At 37.0% G+C, this 18,212-nt stretch overlaps 1 protein-coding gene across 1 annotated transcript in view; it reads right to left on the reverse strand.

Moving 5' to 3' along the window:
* LOC136033113 (histone deacetylase HDAC1-like) overlaps positions 1-18,212 on the reverse strand; it is a gene marked incomplete in the record, with an annotated part of 85,421 nt that overhangs the window by 44,931 nt on the left and 22,278 nt on the right. The window contains 1 exon segment of the mRNA XM_065713742.1: positions 16,927-17,176. Within this exon segment, the coding sequence (XP_065569814.1) occupies positions 16,927-17,176 (250 nt within the window).

The following is an 18,212-nucleotide window of genomic DNA, read 5'->3' on the forward strand; positions in this document are numbered from 1 at the left end:
TACTTTTTTTATTAGTTTTTAGTTTTTTTTGTAGTTTTTGCCTTTTTTAGTTTTTTCAGTTTTTTTTTTAGTTTTTTATTGGTTTTTACCTTTATTTTAGCTTATTTTTCAGTTTGTTCCTTTTTTTTTAGTTTTTTTTAGTTTTTAGTTTTTTTAGTTTTTTACCTTTTTTTAGTTTTTTTAGTTTTTTTAGTTTTTTAGCTTTTTTATTTTTTTTATTAGTTTTTAGTTTTTTTTGTAGTTTTTGCCTTTTTTTAGTTTTTTTAGTTTTTTAGCTTTTTTATTAGTTTTTAGTTTTTTTGTAGTTTTTGCCTTTTTTTAGTTTTTTTAGTTTTTTAGCTTTTTTATTTTTTTTATTAGTTTTTAGTTTTTTTTTGTAGTTTTTTCCTTTTTTTAGTTTTTTCAGTTTTGACGTCACCTGATCCAGTTTTTTCAGGTGACGTCACCTGATCCATCCATCCACAGACAGACAGACAACTTATTTTTATATATATAGAAGATATATATAAAAATAAGTTGTCTGTCTGTGGATCAGGTGACGTCATGTTTCTGTGTCCACTGACGTCATGAAATTAGTTGTCGTCATTTTTGCTTTGACGGTGACGTCATTCAAGATATTTAAGACATATGTTCACGTAGAAATCTATTAATGTTTAAGTTTACAATGACTGATGAACTTACCATGGCAAAAGCCCATGAAGATGCTCAAAGAGTCTATGCAAAAAACTTGCTACTGATAGAGAAAGTCAGAAAAGAAAGCGTGCCGAGGAATCAAAAGAACAGCAAGGAAACAGGCTTGAGGCTAAAGAACGCAAAACCGCGCAGTTAGATGAAGATCCACCTGGACAGCGAGAGTCAAAACATATCAAAACTGAAAATGATAGCGATGATGATTGGGTTTGGGATTTTGACTTGGATAAGGTCATCAATGCCTACCAGATTTAAGTTAAAAAAACAAATGTTCGGCGATATGTATTTCATAGTGAAGCTGAAAAATAAAGAAGAAAAAGAAAACTGAAAAAAGAAAAATGTAAAAAACTAAAAAATACTAAAAAGAAAAACACTCAAAGAGAAATTACAGACCGGGACACAAATGACGACCGGGACAGAGGGAATATAAATAACGACCGGGACACTCAAAGAGAAATTACAGACTGGGATACCGGGACACAAATGACGACCGGGACACAGGGAATATAAATGACGACCAGGACACATGTATTTAAGAATATCGTTCAAAGACAAATTTTTAATTGTAAGAAGACCGTTGAAAGAGAAATTTCTAATTGTAAAATGACTGAAGAACCTACAATGGCAACGGTACCACCATCGAAGTAGATACATAAGCAGTAATGAAGCTGTTTGGCGAATTCTTTCATTTCCGATACATGAACGTAGTCCAGCTGTTGTTCACTTAGCGGTACATTTACAGAATGGTCAACGTGTTTATTTCTCGGAAACCAACGTGCAACAAAGAGCCCTGAATCCACCGGATACAAAATTAACAGCTTTTTTTTCGCTTTGCAAAAATGATTCTTTTGCAAAAAAACTGCTGTATACTGAAGTGCCTTCGTATTACACGTGGAATACTAAAAATAAAGTATTTGAACGTCGAAAACAGGGTAAGTCAGTCGACGGCCAACCTACCATCTTCAAAGATACCACGATAGGAAGACCCTACACCGGTCACCCCAATCAACATGAATGCTTCTTTCTACGCCTGTTTTTGGTGAATGTACCCGGTCCGACATCCTTTGAGTATTTGAGAACTGTAAACGGTACTATACATGACACTTACCGTAGTGCATGCCAAGCTCTGAATTTATTGGAGAATGACCAACACTGGGATAACTGCATCAATGACGCGTGCGAAACGTCAACCCCAAGTGAAATTCGTGCATTGTTTGGCATCATTTTAACAACTTGCTCTCCATCAGCTCCTACAGAGTTATGGGGAAAATATAAGTCAAAAATGTCCGTAGATATACTCCATCGAAAACAGTTAGAGACGTCAGATATGACTTTTGATTTTACATCAAAAATTTATAACTACACTTTAGTTATTATAGAAGATTTGTGCGTACGTATGGCAAACAAACCTCTTCAGGATTTGGGAATGCCTTCATCTAACCGTATCGCTGCTGTTTCGACATGTGTAGAATTGGATCGTGAACAAAGTTACAGTACGAGTGATCTATTGTCGTATGTACAAAATAACATTTCCAAGTTAACGTCGGAACAAAAAGACATTTATGATACGATACTCAATTTCAGGACGTATACAACTACCTGCTGATTTCTGTAATTTAGTGACGTCCAAAAATGAATTGATTGAAAAAGTATTTCCGAATATTCTAAAAAATTATAAAAAATAATAAATGGCTAAGTGAAAGAGCGATTCTCGCACCCAAAAATATAGACGTCCACGAAATCAACAATATTGTTTTGACCAAGATTCGAGACCAGGCAGTCCTTTACAAGTCAATCGACACAGTTTTGGAACCAAATGAAGCGGTTAAGTATGCATGTTTGTTTGTTTGTAAAAAGAGCGTTTGCATATGACGTCATTATTAGTACATACGGCTTTGTATATGCACAGACAATGGGAAAGCCAAGAATGTTGTATATTCGCAATTTTTACGTAGTTTAACTCCTGCAGACGAAATGAATGCTTGCCTGAAAAATTCTAATTTATGGGCACACGTAAAAATATTAAAATTAACTACAAATATGCGTGTCCGATTGCAAAACGATGACTCTGGTCAAACATTTTCAGATCAATTGATGGCAATTGGAAACGGAAAGCTCCCAGTAGTGGGAAAGCCAAAAATGTTGTATATTCGCAATTTTTACTTAGTTTGAAACACATATATAAATCTATCTATATTCACAGGTGGGACACAGGGACACAACTACAATGGCGCGTAACTAATATGGCGCGTAACGACTTACGCGCGCGGGGGGGCTTGGGGGGGCGCGAAGCGCCCCACCAACTAGGTGTTAGGGTGGCGCGAAGCGCCACCCCAACAGCTAGTGGTACTATACATGACACTTACCGTAGTGCATGCCAAGCTCTGAATTTATTGGAGAATGACCAACACTGGGATAACTGCATCAACGACGCGTGCGAAACGTCAAACCCAAGTCAAATTCGTGCATTGTTTGGCATCATTTTAACAACTTGCTCTCCATCAGCTCCTACAGAGTTATGGGAAAAATATAAGTCAAAAATGTCCGAAGATATACTCCATCGAAAACAGTTAGAGACGTCAGATATGACTTTTGATTTTACATCAGAAATTTATAACTACACTTTAGTTGTTATAAAAGATTTGTGCGTACGTATGGCAAACAAACCTCTTCAGGATTTGGGAATGCCTTCACCTAACCGTATCGCTGCTGTTTCGACATGTGTAGAATTGGATCGTGAACATGTACAAAATAACATTTCCAAGTTAACGTCGGAACAAAAAGACATTTATGATACGATAATGCATTGTGTCGATAACAACGTTGGAGAAATTTTCTTTTTGATGCGCCAGGAGGTACTGGTAAAACGTTTGTGATAAAACTGATTCTGGCATCAATTCGATCAAAAAATGATATAGCGTTGGCAATTGCGTCGTCCGGAATAGCCGCAACATTGCTGCCTGGTGGAAGAACTGCTCATTCCGCTTTGAAATTGCCTCTGAACTTGCATTCTACAGAAACTCCCACGTGCAATATTTCCAAATCATCTGGGATGGGTAAAGTATTGCAGCAATGCAAACTTATTATTTGGGATGAGTGCACAATGGCACACAAAAAATCGCTCGAGGCTCTGGATCAATGCTTGAAAGATTTGCGAGGGAAGTCGAAACCCTTTGGCAGCACATTAATATTGCTTGCGGGAGATTTCAGGCAAACATTACCTATAATACCTAGATCAACTCCTGCAGACGAAATGAATGCTTGCCTGAAAAATTCTAATTTATGGGCACACGTAAAAACATTAAAATTAACTACAAATATGCTTGTCCGATTGCAAAACGATGACTCTGGTCAAACATTTTCAGATCAATTGCTGGCAATGGGAAACGGAAAGCTCCCAGTAGACTCAATTTCAGCACGTATACAACTACCTGCTGATTTCTGTAATTTAGTGACGTCCAAAAATGAATTGATTGAAAAAGTATTTCCGAATATTCTAAAAAATTATAAAAATAATAAATGGCTAAGTGAAAGAGCGATTCTCGCACCCAAAAATATAGACGTCCACGAAATCAACAATATTGTTTTGACCAAGATTCGAGACCAGGCAGTCCTTTACAAGTCAGTCGACACAGTTTTGGAACCAAATGAAGCGGTTAATTATCCATCTGAATTTTTAAATTCCATAGATCTTTCAGGGTTTCCACCACACGTGCTACACGTGATTGTTTTTCCCATGGACAATTGTACCTTGCATGTTCGAGGGTCGGTAAACCTGACAATCTATTTATATACAGCGACAATTGGACAGCGAAGAATGTTGTATATTCGCAAGTTTTACGCAGTTAATTTGTATTTTGGAACCAAATGAAGCGGTTAATTATCCATCTGAATTTTTAAATTCCATAGATCCTTCAGGGTTTCCACCACACGTGCTACAACTAAAAATAGGCGTACCAATAATACTTTTAAGAAATATCAACCCACCAAAGCTTTGCAATGGCACGCGACTTGCCGTAAAAAAAAACAATGGAAAACCTAATAGAGGCCACAATCTTGACAGGGCCTTATGAGGGTGAGGCTGTTCTTATTCCTCGCATTCCCATGATTCCAACGGATCTGCTTTTTCAATTTAAAAGATTGCAATTCCCAATTCGATTAGCATTTGCAACCACCATCAACAAAGCTCAAGGGCAATCACTAGAAAAATGCGGTATAGATCTTAATACAGATTGCTTTACCAATGTACAATTGTATGTTGCATCTTTGAGGGTCGGTAAACCTGACAATCTATTTATACGCACAGACAATGGGACAGCGAAGACTGTTGTATATTCACAAGTTTTACGTAGTTAATTTGTATTGTATCTATCTATCTATCTATCTATATAAAAACGAGTTGTGTGTATGCATGTTTGTTTGTTTGTAAAAAGAGCGTTTGCATATGACGTCATTATTAGTACATACGGCTTTGTATATGGACAGACAATGGGAAAGCCAAGAATGTTGTATATTCGCAATTTTTACGTAGTTTGAAACACATATATAAATCTATCTATATTCACAGGTGGGACACAGGGACACAACTACAATGGCGCGTAACTAATATGGCGCGTAACGACTTACGCGCGCGGGGGGGATTGGGGGGGGCGCGAAGCGCCCTACTAACTAGGTGTTGGGGTGGCGCGAGGCGCCACCCCAACAGCTAGTATATATCTATATATATATAAATAAGTTGTCTGTGGATCGTGGATCAGGTGACGTCATGTTTCGGCTGACGTCATGAAATTAGTTGCCATCATTTTTGCTTTGAAGGTGACGTCATTCAAGTTATATAAGACATATGTTCGCGTAGAATTCTATTAATGTTTAAGTTTACAATGACTGATGAAGATGCTCAAAGAGTCTATGCCAAAAAACTTGCTGCTGATAGAGAAAGTCAGAAAAGAAAGCGTGCCGAGGAATGAAAGCAGACTTGCTGCTAAAAGAGAAAGTGAAAAAAGAAGGCGTGCCGAGGAAAAAAGAAGGCGTGCCGAGGAATCAAAAGACCAGCAGGGAAACAGGCTTGAGGCTGATAGAGAAAGAAAGAACAGAAAGCATGCCGAGGAACTACCAGAGCAACGCAGAAGCAGACTTGCTGCTAAAAGAGAAAGTGAAAAAAGAAGGCGTGCCGAGGAATCAAAAGACCAGCAGGGAAACAGGCTTGCTGCTGATAGAGAAAGAAAGAACAGAAAGCATGCCGAGGAACTACCAGAGCAACGCAGAAGCAGACTTGCTGCTAAAAGAGAAAGTGAAAAAAGAAGGCGTGCCGAGGAATCAAAAGACCAGCAGGGAAACAGGCTTGCTGCTGATAGAGAAAGTAAGAAAAGAAAGCGTGCCGAGGAATCAGAGCAATCTGAAAGTTATCGCCTGGCATTCAGGTACAACCCAGTCGATGATTATAGCTTGAGTAGATGTGTTCAAATCGGGACAATGTCTAAAATTTGTCCCTATTGCAAGGCCTTGAAATTCAATGGTGAAACAATGGGAATGTGTTGCACCTCAGGAAAAGTTAAACTTCCTCTATTGGCTGCACCACCAGAGCCATTGAAGACTTTCCTTACTGGAACTACGTCAGAATCTAAGCGTTTTTTGTCAAAAATCAGACAATACAACTCATGTTTCCAAATGACGTCGTTTGGAGCCCAAATCGAAAATCTAGATCAATTTATGTCTACTTTCAAAGTAAAAGGGCAAATTTATCATAAAGCAGGGTCCCTTCTACCATTCTCAGGCGAGAATCATAAATTTTTACAATTGTACTTCATCAGTGATAGAAATTCTGAATTGAATGCACGTTGCGAAATTTCTCCCAACGTTGAAAGGACAATCGTTTCCCAATTGCAACATCTTTTCCACGAAAATAATAAGTTAGTGCGTCTGTTCAAAACAGCCATCGATTTGATGCCTACTGATACTCATAAAATTGTTATTTCCGCTGACAAAACGCCTCCTGGCCAACATGTGCGTAGATACAATGCTCCGACTATCGACGAAGTGGCAATCGTTATGGTCGGTGATCAGTTTTTACCTCGAGATATTATTCTACATAAGCGAAACGCTCAGTTGTTAAGAATTGCTGAAACTCATCGATGCTACGATGCCCTACAATATCCTATCATTTTTTGGGATGGAGCCGACGGCTATCACTTTAATATTAAATTGATGAATCCAGTCACTAACAAAGAAATGAATAAGAAATGCAGTGCAATGCATTATTATTCCTATAGACTAATGATTCGGCAGGATGAAGAAAATTATATTTTAAAATGCCGTGAATTGTTTCACCAATTTGTCGTGGATATGTATGCTAAAATTGAATCAGAACGTTTGCTATATATCCGCCTGAATCAGACCAAGCTCCGCTCTGAACAATACATTCATTTGCGAGATGCAGTTATAAATGACGGTAATACCACAAACGTTGGAAGATTAACAATTTTACCTTCGTCATATGCTGGCAGTCCCCGTCATATGCATGAATATGCTCAAGATGCTATTGCGTATGTTCGTCTCTATGGTCGTCCAGATTTATTTATTACATTTACATGTAATCAATCTTGGGACGAGATACTGCAGCTTTTACTTCAAGGACAATCGGCGGTTCATAGGCATGACATTACGGCACGTGTCTTCCGGCAAAAGTTGAAATCACTGATAAACTACCTTGTAAAACATGAAGTGTTTGGGTCAGTGCGATGCTGGATGTACTCAGTGGAATGGCAAAAACGAGGTTTGCCACACGCACATATACTAATCTGGCTACATAAAAAAATTACTTCAAACGAAATTGATGATGTGATTTCCGCTGAAATACCTGATAAAAATGTCGATAAGGGGTTACATGATATTATTGTAAAAAATATGATACATGGACCTTGCGGTGCACTGAACGAAAATTCACCATGCATGGCCAAAGGAAGGTGCACAAAGCAATATCCTCGACTTTTAGTACCCAAAATAATTCCTGGCAATGATGGTTACCCACAATATAGAAGAAGATCTACTGAAGATGGCGGTAAAACAGCAATAATAAAGAAGCGTAACGGTACCACCATCGAAGTAGATAACCAGTGGGTTGTTCCATATTCCCCTTTATTATCAAAAACATTTAATGCACACATAAACGTTGAATACTGTAACTCCGTAAAGGCAATCAAATACATATGTAAATACGTCAACAAAGGCAGTGACATGGCAGTTTTTGGCTTGCAGTCCGAAATCAAAGATTTCGATGAAATCGTAGAATATCAGGCTGGAAGATACATAAGCAGTAATGAAGCTGTTTGGCGAATTCTTTCATTTCCGATACATGAACGTAGTCCAGCTGTTGTTCACTTAGCGGTACATTTACAGAATGGTCAACGTGTTTATTTCACGGAAACCAACGTGCAACAAAGAGTCCTGAATCCACCGGATACAACATTAACAGCTTTTTTTTCGCTTTGCAAAAATGATTCTTTTGCAAAAAAACTGCTGTATACTGAAGTGCCTTCGTATTACACGTGGAATACTAAAAATAAAGTATTTGAACGTCGAAAACAGGGTAAGTCAGTCGACGGCCAACCTACCATCTTCAAAGATACCACGATAGGAAGACTCTACACCGTTCACCCCAATCAACATGAATGCTTCTTTCTACGCCTGCTTTTGGTGAATGTACTCGGTCCGACATCCTTTGAGTATTTGAGGACTGTAAATGGTACTATACATGACACTTACCGTAGTGCATGCCAAGCTCTGAATTTATTGGAGAATGACCAACACTGGGATAACTGCATCAATGACGCGTGCGAAACGTCAACCCCAAGTCAAATTCGTGCATTGTTTGGCATCATTTTAACAACTTGCTCTCCATCAGCTCCTACAGATTTATGGGAAAAATATAAGTCAAAAATGTCCGAAGATATACTTCATCGAAAACAGTTAGAGACGTCAGACATGACTTTTGATTTTACATCAGAAATTTATAACTACACTTTAGTTGTTATAGAAGATTTGTGCATAAGTATGGCAAACAAACCTCTTCAGGATTTGGGAATGCCTTCATCTAACCGTATCGCTGCTGTTTCGACATGTGTAGAATTGGATCATGAACAAAGTTACAGTACGAGTGATCTATTGTCGTATGTACAAAATAACATTTCCAAGTTAACGTCGGAACAAAAAGACATTTATGATACGATAATGCATTGTGTCGATAACAACGTTGGAGAAATTTTCTTTTTGGATGCGCCAGGAGGTACTGGTAAAACGTTTGTGATAAAACTGATTCTGGCATCAATTCGATCTAAAAATGTTATAGCGTTGGCAATTGCGTCGTCCGGAATAGCCGCAACATTGCTGCCTGGTGGAAGAACTGCTCATTCCGCTTTAAAATTGCCTCTGAACTTGCATTCTACAGAAACTCCCACGTGCAATATTTCCAAATCATCTGGGATGGGTAAAGTATTGCAGCAATGCAAACTTATTATTTGGGATGAGTGCACAATGGCACACAAAAAATCGCTCGAGGCTCTGGATCAATGCTTGAAAGATTTGCGAGGGAAGTCGAAACCCTTTGGCAGCACCTTAATATTGCTTGCGGGAGATTTCAGGCAAACATTACCTATAATACCTAGATCAACTCCTGCAGACGAAATGAATGCTTGCCTGAAAAATTCTAATTTATGGGCACACGTAAAAACATTAAAATTAACTACAAATATGCGTGTCCGATTGCAAAACGATGACTCTGGTCAAACATTTTCAGATCAATTGCTGGCAATGGGAAACGGAAAGCTCCCAGTAGACTCAATTTCAGGACGTATACAACTACCTGCTGATTTCTGTAATTTAGTGACGTCCAAAAATGAATTGATTGAAAAAGTATTTCCGAATATTCTAAAAAATTATAAAAATAATAAATGGCTAAGTGAAAGAGCGATTCTCGCACCCAAAAATATAGACGTCCACGAAATCAACAATATTGTTTTGACCAAGATTCAAGACCAGGCAGTCCTTTACAAGTCAGTCGACACAGTTTTGGAACCAAATGAAGCGGTTAATTATCCATCTGAATTTTTAAATTCCATAGATCTTTCAGGGTTTCCACCACACGTGCTACAACTAAAAATAGGCGTACCAATAATACTTTTAAGAAATATAAACCCACCAAAGCTTTGCAATGGCACTCGACTTGCCGTAAAAAAAAACAATGGAAAACCTAATAGAGGCCACAATCCTGACAGGGCCTTTTGAGGGTGAGGCTGTTCTTATTCCTCGCATTCCCATGATTCCAACAGATCTGCCTTTTCAATTTAAAAGATTGCAATTCCCAATTCGATTAGCATTTGCAATCACCATTAACAAAGCTCAAGGTCAATCATTAGAAAAATGTGGTATTGATCTTAATACTGATTGTTTTTCCCATGGACAATTGTACGTTGCATGTTCGAGGGTCGGTAAACCTGACAATCTATTTATATGCAGCGAGAATTGGACAGCGAAGAATGTTGTATATTCGCAAGTTTTACGCAGTTAATTTGTATTTCGGAACCAAATGAAGCGGTTAATTATCCATCTGAATTTTTAAATTCCATAGATCCTTCAGGGTGTCCACCACACCTGCTACAACTAAAAATAGGCGTACCAATAATACTTTTAAGAAATATCAACCCACCAAAGCTTTGCAATGGCACGCGACTTGCCGTAAAAAAAAAACAATGGAAAACCTAATAGATGCCACAATCTTGACAGGGCCTTATGAGGGTGAGGCTGTTCTTATTCCTCGCATTCCCATGATTCCAACGGATCTGCTTTTTCAATTTAAAAGATTGCAATTCCCAATTCGATTAGCATTTGCAACCACCATCAACAAAGCTCAAGGGCAATCACTAGAAAAATGCGGTATAGATCTTAATACAGATTGCTTTACCAATGTACAATTGTATGTTGCATCTTTGAGGGTCGGTAAACCTGACAATCTATTTATACGCACAGACAATGGGACAGCGAAGACTGTTGTATATTCACAAGTTTTACGTAGTTAATTTGTATTGTATCTATCTATCTATCTATCTATATAAAAACGAGTTGTGTGTATGCATGTTTGTTTGTTTGTAAAAAGAGCGTTTGCATATGACGTCATTATTAGTACATACGGCTTTGTATATGGACAGACAATGGGAAAGCCAAGAATGTTGTATATTCGCAATTTTTACGTAGTTTGAAACACATATATAAATCTATCTATATTCACAGGTGGGACACAGGGACACAACTACAATGGCGCGTAACTAATATGGCGCGTAACGACTTACGCGCGCGGGGGGGCTTGGGGGGGGCGCGAAGCGCCCCACCAACTAGGTGTTGGGGTGGCGCGAAGCGCCACCCCAACAGCTAGTATATATATATATATATATATATATATATATATATATATATATATATATATATATATATATATCTATCTCTATTCACAGGTGTGACACAGGGACACAACTACAATGGCGCGTAACGACTTACACGCGTGGGGGGACTTATAATTGAAATAGATTCTGCACTATTTTATAGTATGAAAAATTGCCATGACTATTATTAGCATCAGTAATATTTTATTTACTCTTAGAACATAACTGCCCTGGAGGGTTCTCCATAAAGGATTTTCAAACTATAACAGATGCTTGTTTTATGTAAGACTCAAGACTAAAATAATATCAAACGTAAAACATAAAAAAGAGGATTGGATAGCCAATATTTTTTGACAAAATTCTTAAACACATATTTGTATCAATCCTAAAAGCAATTTACTTCCCTCTGCCCACCCTCTCTAATGGGCAGATACAAAACTACACATTCCACGTGAATTCCCCATTGATTGAGGCCATTGATGTTACTTTTTTTTACTATTAAATTAATTTGAGGAAATGCATCATGTATAAAAAATGCATTCCATATGCAAATTCAGGGTAGGCCTGTAAATTTGGCTGGGGGGTGGGGGAGGTTTAAACATTATAGGTATACCTGAAGGAATGATATTAGTTAGCATTTTAGAATGCTTTAAATTAGTTTTCAGAATTCTATAGGTTTTCCTTCAGTAGTATAATGCAATTTTCGACAAAAACTTCATTTTCATATGCAAAATGACCAACGACGCAATGCATCGTACATTACAACCATTAGCGACGTCATTGAGTCGTTTGCAATGACGTCAGATATTACTATATAAGGAAGCATACTGTCAAATTGCCTCATTAGTCTGGGTTCCAGCGGTATCTAGCAACCTAGTAGGAAACGGTCACGTCCAATCCTAAGAAATGTAATAGTCCGTAATTCCCAAAAAATGTATCAGGCCAAAACAAGAAGCACACTATTAGAACCACCTTGTCCAAAACCGCCTTGTCCCTAGATAGAAAATTTACCATCCCTTGACTGGATTAACGAGGAAAATCTATTGGCTTGAAAAACAAGAAAATTTGCTTGAACTACGATATACTGCAGATACCACATCTTCTTTTTTTCTCTCTCTTTCTAATCAGCTAGCAGGGCACTGGAACATCAGAGAGCTGTTTAATGACTTATTTTATAAGAAATTGGTGTATTTAAAAACCTTTTGTTATTAAAAGATATCTTAAAAAAGGAAACATATTTTTTTTGCGAAAAACTGCATTTTTGTTCAACACTGTAGTAATATTAAAGAACGAACTATTGCCCATAATAAGTGGTTACATAATCCGGATTGCAGCGGTAGCTAGCAACCTAGTATGAGACGATCACGTCCCATAGTAACCCATGACTCCTAAAAATCGAGTCAGATCGAAACACGAAGTATACTATAGAATCGCCCGGTCCAGAACCCTTGTGAAGGAAACTTACAGCTCCTTTGGCTTGAATAACTAAGAAAATCCTTGCTTAAGCTACTTGCTGGACAACTTGCTTAAGCTACGATATTCTTCATCGACGGCATCTTTTTTTTTCCGCAACTAGCGTGGCACCAGAACATCACAGAGCTGTTTAATGGCTCATTTTAAAGGAAACTGATGTATTTAAAAACTGTTTTTAAAATACCAAAACCATTCTTAAAATAGAATCAATTTCTTACGAAAACCTGTATTTTCACATACAAGATTAATGAATGACGTCATAATCTCAGTTAGTAACCATATATAGCGTAAAAGTAAACGCAATATTAAGATGTTAGCTATAGTGACATCAGTGTATTTTTACATATTTTCAGTTCAGAATCATTAAGTTATTATGCAAACTGCACAAATATTTAAGACGTCTGAACAATAATATTAATTTTTTAATTAGTTTACTTTTTGTTCGATTTAATCAACGAAAGTTTTATTTCATCTCTTCCTTCAAAGTTATAGTTGTCACTTTAAAGAGTGGCTATAGTAAAAGTGAAAGCACTAAGTAATGGTATTATATTATAGTGAGCAGTTAAATCTTGAAGGAAGAAAAATGTCTGACAAAAGAGAAGAACAGCCGAAAAACAATAAATCAGAAAAGTCATGTGGTGAACAAAGCAACAAAAACAAACAAAAAGAGACAAAAAAATTGGTCGTCATGTGTGGGGCAGCATTCAAACGTAAAATGGACAATTCAGACACTTTTGAGCAGCCTAAAAGTAAAAAACTTAATTTTAACTGCTATGATAGTAAAAGTAGCACGGTTGCTACTGACGAAGAGATCACGCTGATCAATGCAGCTCAGGCTGGATCAAATTCACAATATGGGATGAAAGACAAAAAACATGAGACTGTAGAAGAAGGATTTGGGGGATCTTCAGCATTCAAACGTAAAATGGACAGTCCAGACACTTTTGAGCAGCCCAAGACCAAAAAAACAAATTTTAGCCATTTTGACAGTAAAAATAGCACAGTTACTGCTGATGAATATATCACGCTGCTCAAAAAGTCATATGACGAAGAAAAATACAAGAATGACAAAGACGAATATCGGAAGAGCACACAAGAATCAACAGAGCAAAACAGCAAACCTATCTCTAGTCCAAGTGAAGAAACAATTAAAACGACAGGAAACAACGCAGTCGAGGCCGGATCAAATTCACAAGATTGGGTAAAAGATAAAAAACACAAGACTGTTGAAGAAGCATTTCAGGGATCTGAATTAGAGAAAACACACAACAATGAGGTAATTGAGCCTCTTTTGGAAGAAAGATATTTGCCAAAAATAGCTTCAGAAGAACCGGTTCAACAGCCTCGAAACTCGGACTATGATGAAGGATTAGATCAAGACAGAGAAGAAGAAAAAGAAGAAGAAAAATCTGAATTAGAGAAAACACATAAAAATGGAGTGATTGAGATTAAGACTCTTATGGAAGAAAGATATTTGCCAAAAATACCTTCAGAAGAACCTGTTCAACAGCCTCAAAAATCAAATTATGATGGATTAGATCAAGACAGGGAAGAAGAAAAATCCGAATTAGAGCAAACACACACAAATGAAGTGATTGAGCCTCTTAAGGAAGAAAGATATTTGCCAAAAATACCCTCAGAAGAACCTGTTCAACAGCCTCAAAAATCAGAATATTATGAAGGATTAGATCAAGACGGAGAGGAAGAAAAAGAAGAAGAAAAATCTGAATTAGGGAAAACACACAAAAATGAAGTGATTGAGCCTCGTATGGAAGAAAGATATTTGCCAAAAATACCTTCAGAAGAACCTGTTCAACAGCATCAAAGACCGGACTATGATGAAGGATTAGATCAAGACGGAGAAGAAGAAACAGAAGAAGAAACCTGTGATTTTAATGTTAGGAGGGAGAAGAAAAAAAGGGAGAAAAGAAAGCATCGAAAAGAAAAGGACGAGGATATTATTGATAATGAAATGATGGCTCGCCTTATTAGTCAGATGAAATCAACATCGCATGATGATCGGGAAGCGAGTAAGAATCGTCAGCCAGCCACCCGGAAAATTTCAATGCTTCCCCTTGTCATAAACCACATAAAAAAATCTGACCTACAGTTTGCCTTTATTAAGCATAATATTCTTAGGGTTTTTGCCGATTGGCTTGCACCAATGCCTGACAATAGTTTACCAGCTTTGACAATTCGATTTGAAATTTTACAAGTGCTTCTTGAATTTTCTACTATAGATCAAGAAACACTTAAACAATCAGGTATTGGCAAGGCTGTGATGTATTTATATAAACATCCCAAAGAAGTCAGAGAAAATAAAAAAATTATAGGTAAACTCATCGATAAATGGGTCAGACCTTTCGATCTTCAAATAGACTCACGAATACTCTCTCGCAAAAAACGTGGCCAAAGAAATATAGAACAAGAGAATTGTCATCAGTCAGGTCACGGATTTGTAATCAGAATACCTAAGGTAAAAGAAGTCAAAAAGGGTGAGGAACACCTGAGACCCGGTAACCTGGGTGGGACCAGTCGCGCTCGTGTTCCTCAAACCTCCACTACGGACTATGTTAATAGACCTCAGTCTTGTGCCGATAAGAACATTTCCACTGATAAACGAAAAAAGCGTTATGAGCAGATGTTGAGAAAATTTAAAAAATGGAACGGTTCCACTCAACCTCCAAAGACCTTGAGTAGAGATCTTAACACTTTCCGTCTCTACGGAAAACATCGTTGCATCCACACATGGGAAATTCAACCTCCTATGGAAGAGGGAGATGAGAGAAAAATATCTGAAGAAGATTCCGTTCAGGCACCTCAAGACTCTTAGTGATTGGCAAAGTTGCCAATCACCACGTTGGCAAAGAAGAAAAAAAAAGTATCGAAAAAAAAGCAACTCAGTTGCCAATCACCATGTTGGCAAAGAAGAAAAAAAGCATCGAAAAAAAAAATAATATATAGCCTACAATAGTAATAATGCAGATGATAGCCCACCTTATTGATGAGATGAAAACAGAATCAGATAATGATCAGGAAGCAAATAAGACTCCTCAGCTATGCAACAATTTTTATACCTCAAAAGTGATAAGCCAATTTAGCAATGGTTAGTCCCGGTTAAAATACTTTTAAGCCACTTTTGGCTTAAATCCTTATTTTAAGCCAATATTCATATAGACAAAAGTATTTTTTGACTACCACATCAAAACATGCTATAAGTGGACTTCATTGAAGGGACGTTGATTTGACAAATATTGAAACAAGAACAAGTATAAACGAATTTTTAGTGTCAATAGGACATGGGGCATTTTGGGTAGTATTTGCTCATGAGCCATTGTTAGTCTTAAGGTAAGGTGTGATACAAGTTTTTTCCTTCTTTGGCAACTAAGCACATTTTACGTTAAAGGCATTGTTTGGGTATTTTGTCTTTTACTTATTTTTTTGGTAGGAATACTAGTTCCTTTCAATTAAAAATAGGATGAAGTCATTTGATGGGAAAACTAGAAACAAACAATGGAGAGAATTCAAAAAGATTTCCATCTGAATTTGGTCTCAATATAGCAATCATCTGCAGGAAAAACGTTCAGTATTTTTGTCTACCAGGAGAAAGTCCTGGAGTTTACTTTGGTGTACCATTGATTAGCTTGTTTCATAATATTACTTACCCGGAAGCGGAGCTTTACGGGGATTATAGTTATTTTTTTCCTTCAATGTTCGTTTGAATTGTAGATAATTCAACGACTAAAAATCTTCTTGTCTCTCTCCAGTGTGAAAATTTACTCCTGCGATCGAATTTTTAAGTATCCATTTGGATTAATCACTGTAATTCACACATAACCTAGAGAGTATGATATTTAGAAATTTTTGGGCACAGATAATGTTCTAAAGTAAAAATTTAGAACATTAAATTCGACGATACAGCACTTAACTTTTTCTACGCTTGCAATTAACTTTTTCTAATCTTATTAATCGTAACTATATGCGGCCTACCGCTTACTATAAAAAAGAAAAGAAAAACAAACAAAAAAAAATCAAATTTGTTCATTTTACTCTTCCTCACAAGTTTGACTGCAAGCACAGACTTAAAAATATTTTGATATATAGTTATTTCATCTGATTCCTGAATGATTTTGATTCAGTATTCTCCGTCCGACGTCCTGATTTTTATTTATTTATTTATTTTTTAAATACAGAAAATACCTCATGAACATGCCCTACCAAGTATTATAAAAAAAACACACAAGACTAATCAATTTAGCATATGAGGGCCTTGATTAGAAAACGTAACATAAGTTTGCTTGAGTAAAGATTGCTGTGACTTTAAAATACTTACTTTATTTTATCCATGTATTCGGTAGTATTTTGATTGCCCATATTGGATGGACTAATATGTAGCTTAAAATCTGGACCAAAATATTCAAAGTAGTCATTATATGGCAGTTCATTTGCTATCTCACAGCTGAGAGCCACTGAGGTTTCATAAGTCCAGCATCTGGCAACGTTTCGAATAGTGTATCCACCGCCTCCAAGAAGCAACAGTGGTATATTAAGTTTCTTGAAAAACTCAACGCATTTTCCATGCCCTATAAGGAAAACGAACAAATAAACTAAAACATACACAGTGAGGCAGTAGCTAACGTAAGAGCTCAGTTTCAAATGGAAACCTCTAGTTTGTGCAACGTTATTATTCTTCTTTTTTCGGCGCTGATTTTCGTTATTAGCTATTTAGTAGGATTAACATTGCCAGGGCAAAAATAACTCGTGACTGTGATTTCCATCGCTCCTTTGAAACTTGTCAATACAGCTTAAACGGAAAGAAAAAGAAATCCTGATAATGTCTAATCAGAATGGAAAAGTAGGGATTTAATAGGTATTAAATTTAGTAATTTGCTGTTGGTCACCAGTCGGTGAGCCAGTTGGCTCACAAGTCTATCAAGTTACATTTAATGTTTTATTAATAAAAAAAAGACGCATTAAAAGAATTAAAATTCTTTTTCAACCATTGGTATTAATTTTTATTTGTTTAGATTAATTGTTTGTTTATAATGATTGTTAGCTGAGAACCTGACGATAGTAGGGTGGGTATAAAAGATTGGAGCTGTTCCAGTGCTGTGAGATGGTTTGGAGTCTCTGATCCGACATAAGCTTCTTTCCTCTATCACTATCACCGAATAAAAAGTCCTGCTTGCGTGGCCTCATAATGGCGCCAGGATGAACTTTTCACAAGTTTACCTAACCAAAACCGTGGCAACAAACAGTACTTCATGGTAGCCTTTAGGAGTAGCACGGCTCATGTAAACTAAAGTCTAGCAAAGACTCAGCATTTGACTAGTGATATGTCGAGAATAACAAAGCAGCGGTTTAGGTAGGAAATGAGGTTAGCAGCTGGTTTCTTCTTAAATCAAGAGTTAAGTAGGGTCACGTTCTATCCCCATTTATATGAATCACTTTGATAGATTTTGTTCTGAGCACAAAAGCAATGGGAGAACACGGAACCAACTGCGGAAGAAAAAACATCTCCTAAATTTAGGTTATGCTGATGATTCGAGCATCCTGGATGAAAACGTTAGCAAAATGAATGAGTTTTTTTGAGGTTTTGGCAGTCCAGGATGCGAAAAC

The sequence above is a fragment of the Artemia franciscana genome, chromosome 11, assembly GCF_032884065.1.
Source record: "Artemia franciscana chromosome 11, ASM3288406v1, whole genome shotgun sequence".
Classification (NCBI taxonomy): Eukaryota; Metazoa; Arthropoda; class Branchiopoda; order Anostraca; family Artemiidae; genus Artemia; species Artemia franciscana.